Source organism: Rhinolophus hipposideros, assembly GCF_964194185.1.
Source record: "Rhinolophus hipposideros genome assembly, chromosome: 15".
Taxonomy (NCBI): domain Eukaryota; kingdom Metazoa; phylum Chordata; class Mammalia; order Chiroptera; family Rhinolophidae; genus Rhinolophus; species Rhinolophus hipposideros.
Genome location: NC_138061.1, coordinates 14,769,323 through 14,791,170, shown reverse-complemented (window position 1 = coordinate 14,791,170; position 21,848 = coordinate 14,769,323). Strand labels below are relative to the sequence as shown.

The following is a 21,848-nucleotide window of genomic DNA, read 5'->3' as shown; positions in this document are numbered from 1 at the left end:
CAAAGAATATTACCAGAAATAAAGAGGATCATTTCATAACTGTATTTCTAGATATTAGCAAATAACAACAGAAATTGAAATGTAAAAAATAACTTTTAAATGGCGTGAAAATATATGTTATAGACTAGCACCAAATATGAAATACTTAGGGATAAATCTGACAAAAATGTAAGATCTGTACACTAAATACTGTGAAATTTGTTAAAACAATTTAAAGAAGGTCTAACTCTTCATTCCTGAAGTGTACATAATGACTTCCTTCCAAAGTGTACAGTACGGAAAGATGGAAAAAAGAGAGTAACTTGACAATGGAGAAGCCTGACAAAACACCACCTCTGCCAGAAAATCAAGGACAACATCGAATGTCATAAATCATGTTAATATATGTATGCTTGATAGGTTGTGATGAAAATGGCATTGTACCCCTGTGGTTTTCCTCCCAATAACCCACATCCCTAGTCTTATGAGAAAAACATCAGAAAAATTCTAACAGTGAGGCACCCTCCAAAATACTTGGCCAATACTCCTCAAAGCTGTCAAGGTCATCAAAAACAAGGAACGGTGGAGAAATTGTCATAGCCAGAAGGAACCTAAGGATAGATGACAACTAAATGTAATGTGGCATTCTGGATGTGATCCTGGAACAGGAAAAAGGACATTGGGTAAAACAAAGGAAATTTAAATAAACTATGGACTTTAATGAATACTATTATATTAATATTCGTTCATTAATTGTAACACATGTCATACTAATGTAAAATATCAGCAACAGAGAAAACTGGGTGCAGGGTAAATGGGAATCTCTGTACTACTCAATTTTTCTGTAAATCTAAAACTGTTTTAAAAATTAAAGTCTATAAAGAAAAAAAAGCTGAAGGCTTAATTAAGTAAATGAGATTTACCATGTTAATGGGTGGGAAGATTCAATTTTGTTAGGATGTCCATTTCCCTCAAACTGAAGTATAGCAGGGAAAAGGAAACTATTGTCTGTAGTCCAAATCCAGCCCACCACCTGTTTTTATAAATAGCGTTTTATTGGAACATAGCCACACTCATATGTTTCTGTGTTGACTATGGCTGTTTTCATGCTGCAAAGACAGAGTTGAATAGTTGCAACAGAGACTGTATGGTCTAAAATATTTACTATGTGACCTTGTATGGAAAGGTCTAAGCCAATGCAATGCCTATTAAAATCCAGGGAGGCTGTTTTGTAGAAATTGGCAAGCTGATTTTAAAATTCATATGAAAATGCGAAAGACTAAGAAGAGCTAAAACAAGTTTTAAAAAGAAAAAAGTTGGAGGATAACACTATCTGACTTCAAGACTTATTATAAAGTTGTAGTAATTAAGACAATATGGTATTAGTGTAGAGGTAGGTAAATAGGTCCATAATAAGAGAAATATGTTTGGGCCTAGTCGTTATTTGGAGAATTATAGATTTGGGGTTTTTTCAATTATATTTTATTACAATTTATTTCTATTATATAAGTAATTTGTGCTTACATAATTAAGAATGTTTAAATACAAAGTTAATAATTTTGGAAAAAAGTTCCCAGTTACTGCTAATACTATTACAGTTTGTTGCCCACGTTTATAATAGAAGGAAACGCTAAATTTCATTGGGAGTTCAGTAAAAATAAAGATACAGTGTTTTTTTCTCAATGTTCACAGACCCCTGAATTGACGTTTGTATCAGGAAGTCCTGGAAAGCCTCTGGAATCAAGCTGAGGTAAGAGCATGCACAATGTTCAGCATGCACAAGTTGTTCTCAAAAATGGCATTGCCCTGTTTTTCCCTTCCTTTCCTCAGTGGGGTTGACTGCCCCAGGGAAGAAGAAGAAGAATTGTAATAGTAATAATAATAATATTATTAGGCCTGGTCCTGGAAACCTGTAGCATGCTTCTTCAGGAGGAAGCATGGGGCAGGCACACTCTACCCCCTTGACTTATTCTCCAGAACAGAGCTCAACAGCCATTCCTATGTCAGAGATGAAACATTTCCTTCATAAAGGTCAGCTCCAGTTGCTTGCAGGGAAAGCAAGCTGGAGCCCACAGAGCAGGTACTTTATCTACTGGAAATTAAGTCGAGCAGCGTTAGAGCCTGGAGTTGCTAGGGGCCCCTTGGCTCAGCTATGGAGAGTATAACAGTTCCCTTTGGTTCCAGCACCTTCTATGAGCCATGATCACAGGAATCGACCCTCCTGAGTCCTTTGTGTGAGAAGGAGTCAGGTTTTTCCCGTTGAGTTTCCAGTGGGAGCCATTGCAAGTGACTGGACAACGCGTCTTTGCCACCACTGACGTGGCTGGAATGTAGGCTCTTACTTGGCTCAGAGACCTGCAACTCAGAAATGATGCGGGCTTTTAGTCTCTCTCTTTGAACCTTCCATCAGGACTGTCCCAAAAGAACAACCCATGGTGAGCATGCTCTCCATCGTCCTGCCCAGATGCTGGAGGACAGGTATCAAGCCCCAGCCTTAGAAGCAAATCTAGGTGGACTCCGCTCCTAACTAATGGGGAGACGTGGAGGGTGGGGAGCAGAAGCCATTGTGGATCTGGGCAGAACACATGGAGCAAGATGCCAGACTGGGAGCTCGGGGAAAATAACTGTCACGCTAAGTTCAAGTTTTACGTTTTGTTTTCCGCCAGGAAAATGGGTTTTCCTCTTTAATATTGAGGCTCCGCTTGTCACGACCCTGCTAGCCTCACTCAAATGGAACCCACACCCAAAATAAAATGCCCAAGCATGAGTGGGCCACGCTGAAGACCCTGTACATGGAGCACCCGTGAAGATACTTAGGAATTCTTTATCGGATTGAATGAAACTATCTAATGATGATATTAATGAATATGAACATATATTCTGTAGAATTATGAAACAGGGAAATAATTTAAAAATTAATAGGATGGTACATACTGTAGACAAAAAAAAGTCTGGTGGATCTAAATGTGAAAAATACAGCGAAAATTATTCTAAAAGGTAAGATAGGAGGTTATTTTTATGATCTTAGGTAAAGATGTCTTAAACAATACACACACAAAAGCAATAACCATTAAGATGAGAGTGAAAAGACAAGCCACAGAAAGGGAGAAGATATTTACAAAACCTCTGTCTGACAAAGGACTCATCTAAAGTATGTAAATAATTGTTATAAATCAATAGGAGAAAGACAACTCATTTTTTCAAATGGGCAAAAGACTTAGGCATTTCACTAAAGAGAACATCTAAATGGCCAATAAATGTGAAAAGATTCTCAACAGCATTAGTCATCAGGGAAATGCAAATTAAAAGCACAATGAGATACCACTATACTCTCACCATAAGAGTGGGGAAACTGAGAATACCAGGTGAAGCAACTGGATCTCTCTGCATGTTCTTGAATAAATTGGTTCAACAACTGTGGAGAAATGTGGTGCTATCTAGTAAAGCTGAAAACATGCATACCCTGATGTCACAGGAATTATACTCCTAGGTATGTACCCAATAGAGATGCATTCATATATTAACAAAGATATGTACAAGAATATTTATAGCAGCCCTGTTAGTCTTGTCTAAAAACAACCTCATGTTTCATCTACAGAAGAATGGATAAATAAATTCATACTCATTGTATATGTATGGATTTATAATACATATACAATAAGTATAAATGTATTTCCCATTGTACTCAGTAGAATACTATATAGTCAAGAAAAAGAACTGTTGCTATATTGTCGACTCTCATGGAGATAATGTTAAACAAAAGAATCAGGAACCAAAAGAATACATACTATATGATTCCATTTTTATGATATACAAGAAACAAATCTAGAGTCATAAAAGTTACAATAGCGGCAAAGGCCATACAGTTACATTTGAATTTCAGATTAACAACAAATACTTTTTTTTATTATAAGTATGTCCTTTGCCATAATTTTATTTGCTTAATCTGGCAACCCTACTTGGGGGTGAGGGTAGTTATACTGACTTGGAGGGCACACTAGGATTGCTTCTGTGGTTTAGGTAATCTATTATCTTGATCCAGATGATAGTTACATGGGTGTGTCTGTTTCTAAAAATTCATCAAGGTGAATGTTTAAGATTTTTGCACTTTACTATGTGACTGTTATGCTTCAAAAACAAATTTTAATAGAGAGGTAGAGTGATATATGAAGGGTCAGGAGTCCTGGTTTCAAATCCTAGCCCTTAAGTGAGTTTGGTCCAGTTTTGCCAAGTCTCAGTTTTTCATCTGTAAAATGGAGACAATTTTCATAAGGGCTATTATTCTACTAACTCCATTTTATGCACAAGGGAATGGAAGTGTGGGAGGTGAAATACTTTGTTTAAGGAAACCCAATAGGTGAGGGGCATGGACAGGTTCAAACCCATCATTCTAGTATCCACATAGTTCACCTCCACACCCTACTGCCTGCTGATTGGAAAGTGCTTCTAAAATTTTAAAAGACTTAACAAACATAAAACTTTACTTATGATTATTTAGGGCAGGAAATTTTAATAAAAAGTCTAGACAGCATTTGTAAAACTTTAAGTGTGAGTGCATTTTCCTGGTGAGAGAAATTTAACCTTGCTTCAGATTCTTGAAGGGGTCTCTGACCCTGGGAAGCGCACAAGTTAAACGATTCCCTCCCCTAGGAAGTGCGAAAGTTAGAAGACCCCCTGCTCTAAAGGAGACGCACCAGCCCAGAGTAACCCGTAGTAGGAGCTTTGACTGGACCCAGTCCCTGAGGTCTGCGACCTGGAATTCTCACCTTGTGACAGAGCTGCCTTCTTTCTTTCCTCTCTAGCCCCAGGCAAACCACTTCTCCTGGGAGCCACCTCACAGTCGCCTCCCATTTGAAAAGCAGGGGCCAAAGGGTGGGAGGGTGGCAGGCTGCCCTCATCAGGGAGTTGTGTCCTTGCTTAATTAGTGTTTGCAAAAGGCTGCGTATTGTTAGATTACTAGACAATCGAGAGGAAGCCTTGGGGGCTTTTGAAATCTGTCAGGTGCTGCCCTTCCTAACTGGGTGGGAGGGACTTCGCTGGAGGGAAAGAGAGAGGACCCTAGCTGAGGACTCTTAGGGTGGGTCTGGCCCCCTCCCAATAGACAGCACCACAAAGAAAACCTAAAGAGCCTTGGCTGTAACTGCCAAGTTTGTCTTTGGTGCTTAAAGCCATCATTCCAGACGTGTTTGTTTTGCATTTAGGCACCTTTCCTTTTACAATGCAGTTACCCTTGAGAAGAGTAACTAGGAAGGATAGAATAACAATGATAAGAGCTAAGGTGTACTGGGCTAAATCCTGGCGTTTGACCTGTATCTGGAGAGTGGAAGCAAGAAAGGAAATCTGAAAACCTCTGTGATCAAGGCAATTTTACATGTTATTTCACTGAATTCTCATGATAGCACTCAGACGTAGTTGGCGTTATGTCCCTATTTTACAGATGAAGAAAGAGAGTCAGAATGATTTATGGTCGGGCCCTAGGTCACACATTCATACATGGCAGAGCCAAGATTTGAACACTTCTGGTAAGACCAAGATGCCCTCTTCTGCAGAGCATAGGTTCTCAACAGAGTGGAGGTGGCGCATTTGAAAAAACTTCCCAGGCCATTCTGATACGGCCCCTGGTTGGCTGGGGGGAAGAGGGGATGGTGGGCCCCCTCAATAGTCAGAGAACTGACTTCCTAAAGTGAATGAGTTTATCTTATTCCTTCTAGAGAGGGGGGTTCAGTGTAGAACAGTGGTTCTCCACTGGGGATCATTTTGCTCCCCCTTCAAAGAGAACATATGTCAATTTCTGGAGACATTTTTCTTGACTGGGGGGTGGGGAGGTACCACTGTCAACCAGTGGTTAGAAACCATGGACGCTGCTCAATATCTGACAACCCACAGGACAGCCCTGCACAACAAAGAATTATTCAGCCCCAAATCTATTTTGGAGTGAGGGAGTGAGGAAGGAGGAAAACAGGCGAGTAAGCCCTGGGCATCCCAGAAAAAGTATAAGTGAGGGGAAGAACGGGCGGGCCTTCAAGACAAATGTTATCTATTTCACAATATATCTGCGGGCTAGGTGTGAGTTTTGCCTTAAAGGAAACGACTTATATTTTTGTTAAGATCTTTATACCCTCAGAATATCATAGAAAAATGGGGCGGGGGGGTGATCAGTTGTCAGGTTAAGCCAGGAGCCAGTAAGGAAAGAAGACGTGGACTTACAGTCAGGAAACGAATTCCAGTCATGGCCTGGTCATTGCCAGCTGTGTACTACTGGGCAAACCTGGATCTCATGGAGCCCCAGTTTCCTTCCTGGTAAAATGGGGATGATTACAGTTGACCTTTGAACAACATGGGTTTGAACTGTGTGGGTCTACTTATATGTGTGCTTTTTCCCAATCAATACGTATAATACTATAAATCTGTTTTCTCTTCCGTATAATTGTTTTCTTTTTTAAGGAGGGCACAGTTCACAGTGGCCCATGCGAGGATTGAACCGGCAACCTTGGTATTATTAGCACCACGCTCCAACCAACTGAGCTAACTGGTCACCCCTCCTTATGGTTTTCTTAATAGTTTTTTTTTTTACTCTAGCTTATTTGCAAGAATACAGCACATAATACATATAGCATGTAAAATATGTGTTAATTGTTTATGTTATTGTCATGGCTTCCAGTCAACAGTAGACTATTAGTCAAGTTTTGGGGGAATCAAAGGCTACACATAGGTTTTTGACTGCACAGGAGTTGGCGCCTTTAACCTCCGTGTTGTTCAAGGGTCAAGTGTATATTTGCCCTTTTAACCTCACAAGGTGTTTTGAGTAGCAAGTGGGACCATGAGTGAGCAAAGGCTTCATAGAAGGGTGAGTCCCTTATAGGACAGAGGATGCTGTTCACAGTGACAACTGCATGCAGGTCTCTGAGCACATTTTGGGTGCGTGGGGTTCATTATTTTTAAATTAAAGGAGTGAAATGGGATCCTTTGTCATCCATGTGCTTTGAAACTCAAGTATGAGAGTAAATTTGACAGAGCTTTAAAATTATATATTTAGATGCAATGTACACAATAGCTACCTTGAAATAAATATCCCCAGTTTGAGCGAAGAGGTATGGATACGAGGAGGAGGAAAGTCAAAGCATTTACTTGTTAAAATAGAAAGAAGAGCATATCTTTCTTTTTGATTATGCAAATAATCCATGCCCAGTTGTTAAAACAAAACAAAAGCAGATAGCATAGAAAAGCCTAAAATGAATGTAAAAATTACCCAAAATTCTATCGTCTAAAAAAACAAGTGCGTGATCTTTTGGAGCACATCCTGTTAAATACTTCAAATAAACTATTATACTTTTTTTTTTTTTTTAGAAAAGAACTCTACTGTACCTGCAGTTTTGTAGCCGGCAATAAAATAACATGAACAGCCAGAAGGACACATTAGAAAGATTCTTCTTATATAGAGGGGTATACAAGGTTCCTTCAAAGAAGAAAAGGCTGAAAGACAGTGACATCAGATCCTTCCCTAAGAAATGCCTCATCTGGCTTCCAGATAGTCATTACCGTTGCTGTTGGGGGGTGTGGGTGGGCAGCAGGGTCTGGCGGGGTTAGGAGGGTCTCCCAGGTACACAGACACCACAAGACCCCCGACCCCTGATGGACACTGGGAGGAGGAAGGGTGTGTGGGTGGGGCCTCTGCTGGTTCTTCCCCACCCAGGACTTGGGTTTCTCTGGGGAGCAGAGCCCTTGGCTGGGTGGGAGCAAGGGATGTGCATGCCTGTGCTGTGAACAGACCATCAGGGACCTGGGCTGTAGCTAGAAAGCAGGGGAGACGCAGGGTCTGAGTATACAGGCACAGAGAAAGACCACATCGCCACGCGAGGGGTCGCTGGGAAGGGCACCTGTGCTCCTTATGGGCTTTGGGGTCATTATACTCTTTCACTCTCAGCATCCTGGAACCTTTAAGAAATAACGATTAATGCCTTCCCTGCAGCTCTAGGTATTTACAGTGTGCCCTCAGGCAACCAAGAGACGAGTTTGCTCAAGATGACAGTCAACCGGAAGCCTCGCTCCTTGTTGCTGAACCCTGTGCTGCAGGCTGTTGTCTATACTGCGATCCCCACGCACTCTGGACCTCAGAACTCATCATTAGTCCTTCTTCCCTTTCCTCGTCCAAGGGAGTGTTTCATTAGGAAATATGATCCACTAATGTCATTGGAATTCATAGAAACAATTGGGACTTTTGCAAGGTGGGGGGAGCTGATTTTAATCCAGTCTCAAGTGATTTGATCAACAGATTTAGTCCTTCCTCAAGGACAGACTTGAGCTCAAAGATGCTGTGGATTCAGGGGTACCAAGCCTGACATCTTCACACTCTGGACCTGGGAGTCTCCTTGAATCCTTCACTTCCTCCATCCCATGATGCTCTGGGGCATAAGCAGGTGTGTCAGCCCACACCTGGGTAAATTACAAGGGGGAACAATGCTATTGTCCTCTCCTGAAATTTCACCTGCTCTGTCCCTTGAACAGACGTAAACCACCTTGTGAGATTGCTCAATATTGGCTGATATTGCCTCTGCCTCGATTTAAAGCGCCCATGTCTCTGTGGAGGGGCTTTGGTATCCGGGACACTTCTGAGCATAACAATGGGTTTGAGCAGGCACAGATGCTCCATAAAAAAGGATGGGGTCACTGAAGCTGTTTTTTAAAAAAAAGAAAAGAAAAGAAAACCTCAGGCATTTTAATATGTTAAATACACCCTCAATTATTAATTCTAAAGACTTCTACAAATCAACCTAGATGAAACTTTTTTCACCCTTTTCCTGCCTTTTACCCCCTTCTCAGAAACATTTAGACCTACCCTATGGCAATGAGTATCAGGAACTCTGCCCTGTATATCAGGGTAGCACAAATAATTCAGCATAAAGCAGCCGGTTCCTGTAGCCTGGCATTAGGATAAGTATATCTTAAGAAAGTTCTTATGCAGACTTGGCTTCAGGCAATAAAACGTCATAGACGTATAACTGTAGCAAGCGAAATTTCTAGGGAGCAAATTAGGCTGAAAACATCTTCTAGAGACAGCTAGAAAGGAATCGTACACCACCCCAAAATAAGGCAAGTTATGCAGTAAATGTTTCATTTATTGGCCTTCTTCCATTACTATTAGGGTTAAAAGACATCTTGTCAATAGGAAAGGTATATTTATGGAGGACTGATGTCTTTCGAAAGGCTGTCATAAATGCCGTTAGCAGTAGTGATCAGCTTAGGAAGGCAAGTGATGAAACCCTGTACAAATGCATACATCTCCCCATTAACCCTTGGATCATCAGGCATTATTGTCACTTTATTACCTGAACTTGTCATTAGCTGAAGCAAGGTGATCAAGCCAGGCAATGCAGAAAAATGCCAGAACAGAACCACGTTCCTCAGGGTTTCAAGAAGAGGGTGTGTGCCTTTCCACATCCCTTGACAGAATCACTGGGAGGAAATACAAGGCTGCCTGTGAAGTGGGCCCTTTTTACCTACCTCTTCTTCCTGCTAAAATTGAAACCTCTTAGGTGTCCAATTTTTAGTGTTCCTATGTTGGCTAAGGGAGTAGCTTTCCTCAAGGTCTAAATAAGGAACCATCACTCACGAAGAACAAAAAGTAAACAGAAAATATCACAGTGGAATCAGGACTTTGGCTTCTAAACATTTCCCCATTTTATAGCTTCCTTATGTTTTCAGATTCTTTTTTTTGGCTTCCCTCAGTCAGCACACTCCCTGCATAGATAAGTCCAACACAGTGGGTAACAGATCATCCATCTTGGAGTCTGGATCTTTAAAGAAAAATCACACAGAACACAGCTATACACGCACGCACACATGTACGCATCACTGTCAAGGGTAATTTAGTAGAATCTTGCCGAGCGATTGGGGGAGCTGAATATGGTTGTCAACATGTATTCTGTGCTTCTGGTGAATCTGAGCAGACTATCTTTGTTTCTCCTAAATTCCAAAGCCAAACTTCTAATATAGTTTGTCCCTTTGCAGGTGCACTGGTGAACCTCTTTGCATAATGGGGAGGGGGCTGAAACTATGGAATCATGGAGTCCGAATGCCATAAAGGACCTAAGAAACCATCCAGTTTAACCACCTCAACTGCCAGGTGCCACAGGACTAAGGGGTCTTAGGTAACATGGCCTGTTTTTGCCATCCCTATCAAGCACATTCCCATTTTTCAGAGGGCACCCAACACTCTGCCATAACGCCCCATGAGGAACCCACGCCTGAAAGGTGGTTTATATAAACTTCTTTTCACATTCTGCAACACGGATGAACAAGGAAGAACCCCTGGGAGAGGTAAAATGCATATTACTACTATCAACATACATCCACAGACAAAGATTTAACAGAGGGATGGCTGAAGGGGAGGAGTAAAAAGAGAAGGGAAGCAGAAAGGCAGTGGATGAACAGGCGGCGTAGAAAGAAAGGGAAGCTGAGGGACAGTCCACCTAGAGTGCAGGACCTGGGTTGGCTCAAGGAATAGGCTCCCAAGGAAGGCCACAGCTTCTCCCCCAGCCCTGCCCACCCCCAATATGCATACACCAAGGTGGCAAAACCCCTGAGTTCAGGCTAAAAGCAGGGTTGGTCTGGTTTCCTCCCTGTGTGTTTCAGAACCCCTTGTTTATCTGAGTAGAACTCTTGGTTCTACAGACTAGGAGTCATCAGTATCTAGAGAGAGAAGTTGGCTCAACCTGGACACAAGCCAACTGTTCTTTAAAGTTTCACACCAGATCTATAAATCACACGTTGGCATTGTGGGTCAACCTGATTTTTTTTTTTTAATATTACCGTGTTTCCCCCAAAATAAGACCTAGCTGGACCATCAGTTCTAATGTGTCTTTTGGAGCAAAAATTAATATAAGACCCGGTCTTATTTTAATATAATATAAGACCGGATCTTTATAAGATAATATTAGTATAGTATAACATAACATAATATAATATATAATATAATATAAAATAATATAATATGACTGGGTCTTATATTAATTTTTGCTCCAAGAAACGCATTAGAGCTGATGGTCCAGCTAGGTCTTATTTTTGGGGAAACACGGTATGCTACCTTGCCTTTTGCCAATTGCAGGTTTCATGCCGAAGTCCTCTCCCCACCCCCACCCTGATATCACCTGAAGCCCTTTCAAGAGACTCAGGCATTACTAACCCTCTGAGAGTCTGCTGCTCTCTCCAAGCCTTTTTATGGTACAAAGCAACAAAATTAAATATGGCACATGTGCTATCATGGAATAACTTTTAATTGCTTGACTGAATCAGAGATTTAAAGAAGGAAAGATTCAAGAGTTTCCTTTGAATGAGAAATATAAGAATATGCCAACATATCTGAGGTTACTGATCATGGGAAGGAAGCCCTTAGTGTTTACATATGATAAAAACACTGGCCAGGACATTAAAAACAATAAGTATACTCTTTAAATTTTCAATTCAATATGTTATGAGTTTTATTATCCAGGTAGTTCTATGAAGGACATAGAATATCTCCTTATCCAACTTAATTCAGGTCAGGGTTAGCTTAAAAAACAAAATACCACCACACAGGACAAAGAAATTGCCATAAAATTGAGTTACTATATAAATGTGTTCCAGTTTAAGTAAATAAGCCCTTATAATGGGCCTTAGGAAAGTCTACTCTGTACACACACAGACTCAGGCACACTAAGTATACAGGTGACAATTTGCAAATGTGAAAAGCTATGGTCATTCGCTCAATGTGTAAATCTAAAGGCAACCAAGTGAAAAGACCTAAAAAAGGAAACTGTTAAATCCATTTGTACATGGATTTAACAGTGAAGCATTTCATTCTTCATGTTTTTACTTGGTGTCTTGAAATAATCCCCTTTCTGTCTCCACTCTTCCTCTTAGAAACTGTGCCCGCCTTATTTATTTATGAAGTCTGAAGGTTAGTCCTACCTGCTGAGACTAATTAGTCCTGTTCTTTGTATCCTATTCAATCCTGTCTGATTAAATGTACACATTTGTTTTACTTCTTTTCAGGCTCCTTCTCACTCCGCTTCTGATTTTCTGATTAATATTAAAGTTGGGAGTTACAGTCATTCTACTCTGTCGCTCTCCCCCCACCACATTCTTATTTTGTGTCTTACTCTTTAGTGTGCAAATGTGATTGAGAATTTTTTCCATTGCAGGGGAATTCGTGGGCCTTGTCAATCTTGGTATCATTATTTTTAGTAGTCTTCTTTCTGAGACCTTAGCTTATAAAACAGTTTTGCTGAAACCCAAAACTCTTCTAAATGTTATGTGGTAAATTTGTTTTCTTTTGGAAATCTTAGGTGCTAATAATGGGCTGGCTGAAAAGCAGATGAGATATTTTTAGGGATGGGTGGGATAATTTAATACATCGTGGATTCTAGACCAATACTATTCCTTATAGACAATTTACTAATTCTTATCAATATCTTTTTTATTTCTTTTTCTGACTCTTTCTGTCCCCTTTTCTTGTTGTAGTTTCCAGGCTACTTTTCACTGCATATTGGTAAGAAAATGAGGATTCTTGCTCCATCACCCAGGAACACGGTTTTGGAAGCCAGGCCTTTTCCCCTTTAACATAATTCTGTTCCCCATTTTGTAGCAAATCAATCTGCTCCCCAGGAGAGTGCCTAAAAATCAACAAATAAATACCTGCCTCAAACCCCAGGTTTTCCATCTCCTCCCTGAGGTCTTCCAGCATCAGCTTGGTTAGCAATTTCCTGCCAGAGCCATCTACATCTTGATTATTTGGTCACTCTTTCCCGGATTTCATTTCAGACCCCCTTGGAGAAAGACTCCAGCACCTCTGATCCCAGAGGTTGGTGAACTTTCAGTTTTATTTTCCCTGATGGTGTTAACGCCCAAACTTTTCACCTCCAAAGTCAGAAAGGACTTTGAATCCTAGCTCACTTCCTACCACCTCCGACGTCAGTTAAAAAAACACAAAACAACACTATATTTAAAAGTATCATGTATTTTTCCTTAAAGATATTTTTAATGTCCCTAGCAAACACTAGAGTATTTGATTGTTTTTTGGATAAAAAGTCATCTTGGCATATTTATTCTAGTGAGACATTTAATGAAATGATTCACTATTAATAAACAAGAAAGGGAGGGAAGACCTCGTGAGTTAATGGTTTCTTTCACTGCAGATGACCAGGAACTCTGCCCAGCCCTCCACTTCCCCAAGCCCTCTGAAAGTGGAGGGCTGATCTTTTCTTTTGACCAACCACTTCTGTTACATACCGCCCAAGGGTGGCTGATTTTACTGCTGGATTAACCACTAAGCACCCGCCCCCCCCCCCCCCAACACACACATCCCTTCCCCACAATACTCTCCTCCTCTTTCCTTCCTTAAGACTTATTTCTAATATTTCTAAACTGCACTTTTTCTGGGCCTCTCCCCATCCCCGCCCCCCAAGTGGGCTTTCCTTCCGCCTTCCTAGGCTTGGATTCCTGACTCGGTCGCCACCCCCTTCCCCTCCTCTCCCACTCCGCATTGTCTTTCTGAAGCCGTCCCCCTCCCGGAGCAAGTCCCGGTCCCCTCGCCCAGACTCCCGGGCTCGCACACTCAAGCGCAGGCCTCTCCCCCAGAACACTCCTCCCTCCGTCTCTCTCCCTCCTCCTCCTCCTCCCCCACCCCTCTCCTCCTCCCTCTCCCGGCGCCCGAAAGGATCATTGTTAGCCGCCCCCGCCCCGCCCACCCCGGCTGTTTATTTATGCACACGTCACCCGGACAGCCCCGCCCCCCGGCATCTCATTAAGCGAGTGTGTTCCTCTCGCCCTGTCAATAATCTCCGCTCCCAGACTACTCCGTTCCTCCGGATTTCGATCCCCCTTTTTCTATCTGTCAATCAGCGCCGCCTTTGAACTGAAAAGCTCTCAGTCTAACTTCAACTCACTCAAATCCGAGCGGCACGAGCTCCTCCTGTATCTTCGGCTTCCCCCCCCTTTGCTCTTTATATCTGACTTCTTGTTGTTGTTGGTGTGTTTTTTTTTACCCCCCTTTTTTATTTATTATTTTTTTGCACATTGATCGGATCCTTGGGAACGAGAGAAAAAAGAAATCCAAACTCACGCGTGCAGAAGATCTCCCCCCCCTTCCCCTCCCCTCCTCCCTCTTTCCCCTCCCCAGGAGAAAAAGACCCCAAAGCAGAAAAAAAAGTTAACCTTGGACTCGTCTTTTTCTTGCAATATTTTTTTTGGGGGGCAAAACTTTTTGGGGGTATTTTTTTTTGGCTTTTCTTCCTCCTTCATTTTTCTTCCAAAATTGCTGCTGGTGGGTGAAAAAAATGCCGCAGCTGAACGGCGGTGGAGGAGATGACCTAGGCGCCAACGACGAACTGATTTCCTTCAAAGACGAGGGCGAACAGGAGGAGAAGAGCTCCGAAAACTCCTCGGCAGAGAGGGATTTAGCTGATGTCAAATCGTCTCTAGTCAATGAATCAGAAACGAATCAGAACAGTTCCTCCGATTCCGAGGTAGGAAAAGCCCCTCGGGCTGGTGGGGTTTTTAATCTATTTCCTGGGCTTGGCAAACGTGGCTTAAAGGGAAGAAATCGGGGCTGGGGGCGGCGGCGGGGCGCCGCGGGGCCGGGCGGGCGGCGTGTGCGTGCGGTGCCACCATTGCAAAAACTTGTAACCCTGTTTTTGTTTCCCCCCCCAAACCCCCCGACCCCGCTGGTGCTTTTTCTCCCCCTCTTCCCCTCCTCTGCGTGGCGTTTGCCCCTCGCCCTCCCCACCTCCACCCCTCCGGGAAGGCGGAAAGACGGCCTCCGCCTCGCTCCGAAAGTTTCCGAGATAAATCCCGGGAAAGTTTGGAAGAAGGTGAGTACGCCCCGCGCGCCCCGCAGCCGCCCGGAGCTGCCCCCGCGCCCGCCGCCCCGCGCGCCCCGGCCCCGTGTCCCGCTCGGCCCGGCCGTGCGCCGGCCGGGCCGGGGCGCCCGGCCCCTTGGGCCACTTTCTAAAAGTTTCTCCTCGCTCTCTCCCGCTCCGCGCGGCCGCCGCCGTCCCCTCGCCGCCCCGCCATGTTAGCGGCCAAGAGGCAAGATGGAGGGCTCTTTAAGGGGCCACCGTATCCCGGCTACCCCTTCATCATGATCCCCGACCTGACGAGCCCCTACCTCCCCAACGGATCGCTCTCGCCCACCGCCCGAACCGTAAGTGCCTCCGCGCCCGGCCCCCGCCCGCTGCCCGCCTGCCCGGCCCCGCATGCGGCCCCTGCCCTACCCCCTCCCGCCTCCTCCCCTCCCTCCCCCTCCCGCCTCCTCCCCTCCCCGCCTCCCCTCCCCCGCTCGTGGCCCAGGCCGCCCGAAACTCTCCAAACTTTTCTGCCTTTTGTGGACTGGATTTGTTTGCACTTCGCCATGTTCTTGCTTTCAGTTTGCTGCTTTGTGATGTTGGGGAGCCCTTTCTTTACAAGCAGAGCTTTGTTGGGGGGAAAACAATCAGAAGAACTTTTTTTTTTTTGCGCTCTGATTGCCCCCTCCCCCTTTGGTGGTGTTGTTTGTTTCTTCACCCTGGGAAGATGACTGTGTGGCTCTTTTCTTTTCTCTCTCTTCCTTCCCTCTTCTGTGGCGTCTTGGGCTTTCCCCGGTTAACCCCTTGGCTGCCGCCGCCGGGACTCAGTAACTGGGCTGCGCCGGTCGCGCGGGTAGAGAGTGGATTTGGCTCCAGGCGTTGGACTTGAAAACTAGCGAGCGAGCGCGCGCGCGGAGCCCGGGGCCCTGGAGAAGCGCCTCGGCGTTCTCTTTCGGCCGGTTATTTATTTAGCTTTCTAGTGGTGCTAGCCGGCTCTCAGCCCTCCTCCTGCTCCTTTGCCCTGGAAGGTCACGCTTGGCAGATTGGTCCCATTGCAAACTTGCGGGCTCGGGGCTTCCTCTCCTTGGGCTACCCTGCAGGGCCGCGGGCGCCCTGGGCGCTGTGGCGGGTTTGACTGCCCGGCCGCTGGTGCGGGCTCTCCCGGGCCGCGCGGGGTGGGAAGGGCCCTGTGGCCCGGGTTCTTGGTTTGTGGGTACCCGGGAGGGCCTCCTCCGAGTGGACTCGATGTATTTCTAGGGAATTTTGGTGCCTTGGGGCTTAGAGCGGGGTCTGCACTCACTAGCTCCATGAAGGCCCTTAGTGGGCCCTGGGGACCAGGGACCACGCCGTGCGGGCCACACGGGGTGCAGAGGGCGAGGGAGGCCAAGGACGCTTCTCCATCAAGGGAGTGGGCTGCTGATCGCGGGCCTTCCAACTTCGGGGGCCCCAGGGCGGCGCGGGGTTGCCAGGTCCCGGGGCGCTTCTCGTTGCGATCGTTCGGAGCCTACCCCTGACATTTGTTAATAAGGCTTCTGCCCTTCCCAGACCGGCCTCTGCCCCCTGCCCTCATCCTGAACCCCTACCCCCCACTCTCTAAAATGCCTGGATTGCGAATCTCTAGACGCAATCTCTCGCCGTTTGTGCCTGGTTTCCCGGAATTGTCATTTGCACCTTCTCTAGTTCGGACCCCTACCCCTTATTTACACACGCACTACTTTTGTTTTTTCTTTTTCGGTAACTTGAGAATAGCAATTTGAAATAATGCACCCACTGTTCAGCAGCCGTGGATTCGGTGCTAATGGCCGAGGGCTTGCCAGTCGGGAGTCGATCAGATCTACAAGTGTTTTTAAGTATTAAAATATTAACTATCAGGTTTGACTTGTTTTTGGGCCCTGGCAAAAATGGCAAGGGCATGCTAGACCGGTCATTTTTTATGGCTAGGAATGAGAAATAATTATTCTCCCCTCCCCTGCGCCCAGGCTGCTGCGTGCTTGGGAAGCTGGGAGAGTGCTTCAGCCTGACCTCCCTGCAGGGCCAGCTCTTTCAGGCTGCAGGGGCCCGGCTGTGGGGGGGAAGCACAGTCCGGCTACGTTGTATTTTTTGGGGGAGTTTGTGGGCATCTGAAACCAGGAGCATTCGGTTCAGAATCCCAGGGTTTGTGTACTCACAAAACCCGACCAAGCAACATTCCAAAGTAACCATGAGAATTTCTTACTCTCATCCCCTCCCCCTATGATGGAAGCCTCCCTGGTGTTATTTTAAAATCCACTTGGCCATCTGAAAGACTCTGAAAGGCCATCTGAATATTGAGCTGTGATGGCGGGCTTGATGGCTCTTTGCAAAATCCCTGTCTGTGACCGCTGGCAGTCTCGCCATACTGTCTCCAAAAACTTGAGCAGTTGTGTTGTGCTGTAATTAGGAAACAGGGAAATTGTCAGAGGCAAATAAATGACTTCCCGGTGCGAAAAGGAAGGCTCTCAACCATCGGTCCCCTTTGTGGGCATTATAGGAATAGATGGCGGCTAGTTATTTTAATTGTGGACGTCGCGGGTGGCCTTGTGCTGTGACATCAGATTGAGTCTAAGAAGACATTTCTGAACTCAGTAGGCAGTTTGCTATTTGCATGTCAAACACCAACCGACATCTTTGTGTGCACTGCCCATTCCGCCTTCCTATCTGTTACCTGGATTAGATTATGTGCTCCAAAATTAAAGTTATTTATTTAGGCCGGGCAGCAGAGCAATGGAAATGAGGACGAGAGGCTGTTGTGTGTCACTCCTGACGTCTTCGATCAGAGGGGCCAGTTTGCAATTCCGGATTTGATACAGCTGCCGGAGAGGAATCTATAGGCAAGACAGCGGTCTTTTCATGCTCATCTGAAATTCTTAGTGCTTCCTAGAGGGTGTTTTGGGGGGCAAGGTGTAAAGACAAATTAGCTGTGTGCTTTATTCTTTTCCAGACCCTCCTTGTTGGTCGTGTTTTTGCTACATTTTCTGTTACTTATGAGTGTACCTGTAAACAGCTGCATTCTTTAAGAAGCCAACTCTTTCGATCCCTGATTTCTACTTTTCTATATAAGAATGTAAAGAATTATGGAGTGTCATTAAATCGGCTTATGATGAATAATGCATTATCTCAAGAATAATGCTTTAATAATGCTTTAATTGCTAATCATGCCATAAAGCTTGATAGTAATAATTTTATTTTAAAATGACAAAGATTTCTGCATAACATTAATTTAGTCTTTGATACAGTAATCGGAACAGCTTTTAAAAAGGCAGATTCGAATACAAAAATGCATTAAGGAGAGAGGTCAAGTTAAATAGATGGGAAGTGATAGAACTGCAAATATTAGAAGTGTGGTAACATTTGTATGTTAAGAATACTGTTACCATATTAAAGTTGATAGGAAAAAGTAGTGTTACATTTCTTTTTCCCACCTGCTAAATGAGAAATGGGGATATGGTGGTCGAAATTCCAGTTAGGTTTGAAATTACTTTTTTAGGACTTGATTATTAGAGTTCTTGCATCTTTTATCCAAAGTTATTTGCTTTTCAAGTGAGCTATTTGCTACTAGTTTGAACAAATAAATATGCAGCATCTTGAATTCATTTTTGAACTTGGAATCCAGCGTTTAAAGGAAATCAAGAGGGACCTATTCACTGGGATTTTATTTAGCTCGGCAACTTTTCTTTCTGCCTTGTGAAAAATGGATGTTTTCTCCTCACTCAAACAGCGTAATCCTTTCTAATACAAAAGAGCTAGACCTCGGAGTGTGAAGGGTTAATGGTGGTCCTTCCCTGTTGTCCTCCCACCCCCCACTTTCACCCCCCCATTGTTTTGACAACACTTTTCAAAGTGTGACATTCCAAGCCCCTACATAACAATGTAATATTACTGTAATTACACAGGTCATTACATTTTAAATAGAGAACAATAAAATGCTTATCGCCCTGAAAAAAGAACAGGTGTTCTTGCCCTTCTTTGGTATTTATGCTAATTGTTTTTCATCTCCTACAGAAATATTTATGGCGAACATGTTTAGATTTCAATCTCACTGCAACAGTATTAATTCTGTGCTAATCTTTATAGGTTGGGGTTTAATGTCTGCAGTATGGATTATGGGTTCAACATTCACCCAGTAAGTCATATTTTAATGATTATAAATTTAATGTGCCAGCACTTTGCCGTTTGTTGAATTTAAAGCTTTCTGAAACGCCAGAAACAAACTATTAAGCAGTTGGGAGCCGAAAAGTGCTTCTCTGGAAGAAGTGTTTTTGGAAACTTTTGACGGCTAAAGGGAAGTAGCTTTCACTGATGCCCCCTATCTGATTGAGAAAAGATTTGGAGGAAGACAATCCCCGGTCTTGCTTAGGAGTTTTCCTCGCTGATTTGAATTGTACTGATATGGATTTCATTTAGAGTGTCACTGCTGGAAGCTGGTTAGCTTTCTGTTTCTTAGCAAGCTGTGAAAAAGTTACAGGAAGGTTTCCGGGGGTTGGCAGATCAAGAATGCAGTTCCGTGAGCATCGCAGGATAACTGCACTTCTGCACGCCATTACAAAAATATTTGCTTTAGAACACTCGCATTTTAATCGTTGTACTAGAGGCTGTGCTTTTACAGATTTCAGGAGACATCTTTCCAGGTTTTGAATGCCTTCTTCCATCCCACGAGGTGCCTGTGTGCCTACGAAAAGTGCCTCCAGTTCTTGGTTGAGAAGTCCTGGGCAACTTCTCTTACACACGCACACTGGGTAAAAGAGGAGGTATCTAAGAGGATTTCACATTTTGTCAGATGTTTCACAACAGGGGCCCCCGAATCACATTAAAAATGCATTGGAGAGAAAGGACAGCTGCAAATTTTTGTGTGGACGCGTGTTTCTGGACCATGACTAAAACTCTCGAGGACCTTTTCCCCAGCTGTCTGGAAGTTATGTGGAAGTTGGTTTATTGGCAGTTAAGTATGAGACAACCTGGATTTAGCAAAGGCCCTCTCCTACACAGGAAGTAGATGACATATTGGGGGAAGGGACGAGACTTCAGGCAAGGAGTGATTTACTCCTTTTATTTTGCTTTTTTTTTTTTTTTTTAAAACCATGGAGTTGCCAAATAAATAAGCACTTTCCAAGGAAGTAGGTTGTAAGCTTTTTAGTCTTGGTAAGTGGAATTAGATAGTATCTTTAACCGCATTTATAACTGTTTTGAGGTGACACAATACAGAAGTTTTTGAAAAGGAAAGGTGAATCAAATTCTAGATGCTTTAACTTTTGAAGAGGGGTATGATGTGGACATCTGAGTTTCTTCTGGGAGTGAATATTGCCAACTGTGTAAGTAAATCTTCAACTCTGACTTATAATTGAGCACATTTGTGAAGGAAATGGTTAATTTTACAACCAAAGGCAAACTTGCACCTCGACAGGTCTGCTGAAAGAAATGTGCCCCAGTCCTTTGCTGGCAAGCGCCACCGGGTCATAAATCCACAGGCTTTATTTACAGCCCATAACACTTATGAATGTTAAGATATTTGACGCCACGTTGGCCTTATAATATTCAAGGTCCGCAGACATTGGCAGTAGCTCAAATTTCTCTCACTAATTATAAGCAATGATATGGGGGTGGGGTGGGGGGAAGCCCATCGCAAATGCTGCCCTCCCCCCTCTTCTGACCCCCACCTCTGCAATCTGAGCTTCCCGAGGCAGACACCCCCTCCTTCAGCAGCTGACTTGTACTTTCCCTCTAGGCTATTGTTATACACATTTATAAAGAGCACTTTCAGGGATGGAAATTCAGTGGGGGGCTCTACACAAATGCCCTTTTCAAAAGCAAAGTTGCTCTAGGTGTTTGCATCTTTTTCCTTTTCTTCTGGTTTCTCCCCTATTCCTTTCCTTTTTCTTCTTCTTTTTTTTTTTCAAGACTGTGTTGCCTATATTGTGCATATTTCCCAGAATACTTAAAGAAACCTGATACGGGAGACTGCTCTTTAATTTATATGATGTTCCACTGAGCTGGAAGGGAAAATACACACGTTGCATAGTGCACTAGTTAATGTGAGGGTTTAGGGAAAAAAAAAGGTGAGGGAGAAGAGAGTTGATTAAAAGAAATTAATGCATGAGAAGGAAAAAATCCAGGTTTATGTTGGGCATGGGAAGGCCACTCCTTTGGGAAAAGTGCTCTGGTGTCTGAGGGCGGAAACACAGAAAAGTCACCTGGGGGGCAGAAACAGTGCTTGACTGAGACAGGCTAGAAAAGTATAAAAAGATGAGACAAAGATTTGGGTTTGAGGGGGAATGGCGTGATTGAAATTGGGGATTGGAAGTTGTTTATGAGAAGCGAAAGTACTATGGGGGAAAAAGACAGGTTCCAATCCACTCATCACCCAAAGTTCTCCATTCAGGAAAAGACATGTTTCATATCAGTTAGTGTATGAGGATCTGGGGGAGGGGCATCTGTGGTCCAGACCCTGATGTGTGGGAGAAGGCCAATTTTAATTTATTTTTAAAAAGTGGGCCGCTGTGTGTGTGTGTGTGTGTGTGTGTGTGTGTGTGTGTGTGTTACAAGCTGACCACATGGTAAAAGGGAGTGTGTGGGGTTCCGAGGTGTGTGGGAAACTGTTGAAGGGGGCTGATGGCTCCGTCATTTCTGGCTGGATTCTTCCCTCCATCTAACGCAAACTTCAAGACCGAATCTGAAAGGTTTTATTTTCTAATCAATGGAATGCAGAAACTTACTAGCCCTCGGGGACAGATTCGAATCCCTTAACAGCTCATTACAAAGATGGGGCTGTGGGATCTTTGAATGGGTTATCAGCCCTGGTGTTCTTTGGTTTTCCCAGGATAGCTTTTTCTTCCTTAGGCACATCTGATCTCGGGCTGGTAATTCAGCCCGATATATTTTATTCTTGTTTTGATGTGAAGTTGCCCCAAACAGTTCGGTCTGCAGGGGAAGGAATGGCTCTTAGTGGGATCAGCTCTGAAGGAGTTAAAATGGCTTGCTAAAGTTTGGCATCATGAAAATAAATTTGAGGCCTGGTAGGCATTAGCCGGGCACAGC

The 21,848-nt window shown here is 43.9% G+C and overlaps 1 protein-coding gene across 47 annotated transcripts in view; it reads left to right on the top strand.

Annotated features, from left to right (window-relative positions):
- The first annotated feature begins 13,743 nt into the window (after positions 1–13,743).
- Positions 13,744–21,848, top strand: part of TCF7L2 (transcription factor 7 like 2) — a 192,640-nt gene continuing 184,535 nt past the window's right edge. For 25 of the 47 annotated variants that reach the window (XM_081073678.1, XM_081073650.1, XM_081073672.1 and 22 more), the window contains exons 1-3: positions 13,794–14,480; positions 14,759–14,825; positions 15,033–15,157. In XM_081073678.1, coding sequence (XP_080929804.1) covers positions 14,292–14,480; positions 14,759–14,825; positions 15,033–15,157 — 381 coding nt within the window. In that variant the 5' untranslated portion in view covers positions 13,794–14,291. Of the gene's footprint in view, positions 14,481–14,758; positions 14,826–15,032; positions 15,158–21,848 lie in introns of all 47 variants that reach the window. The other 22 variants (XM_081073679.1, XM_081073651.1, XM_081073676.1 and 19 more) reach the window with 6 other exon arrangements.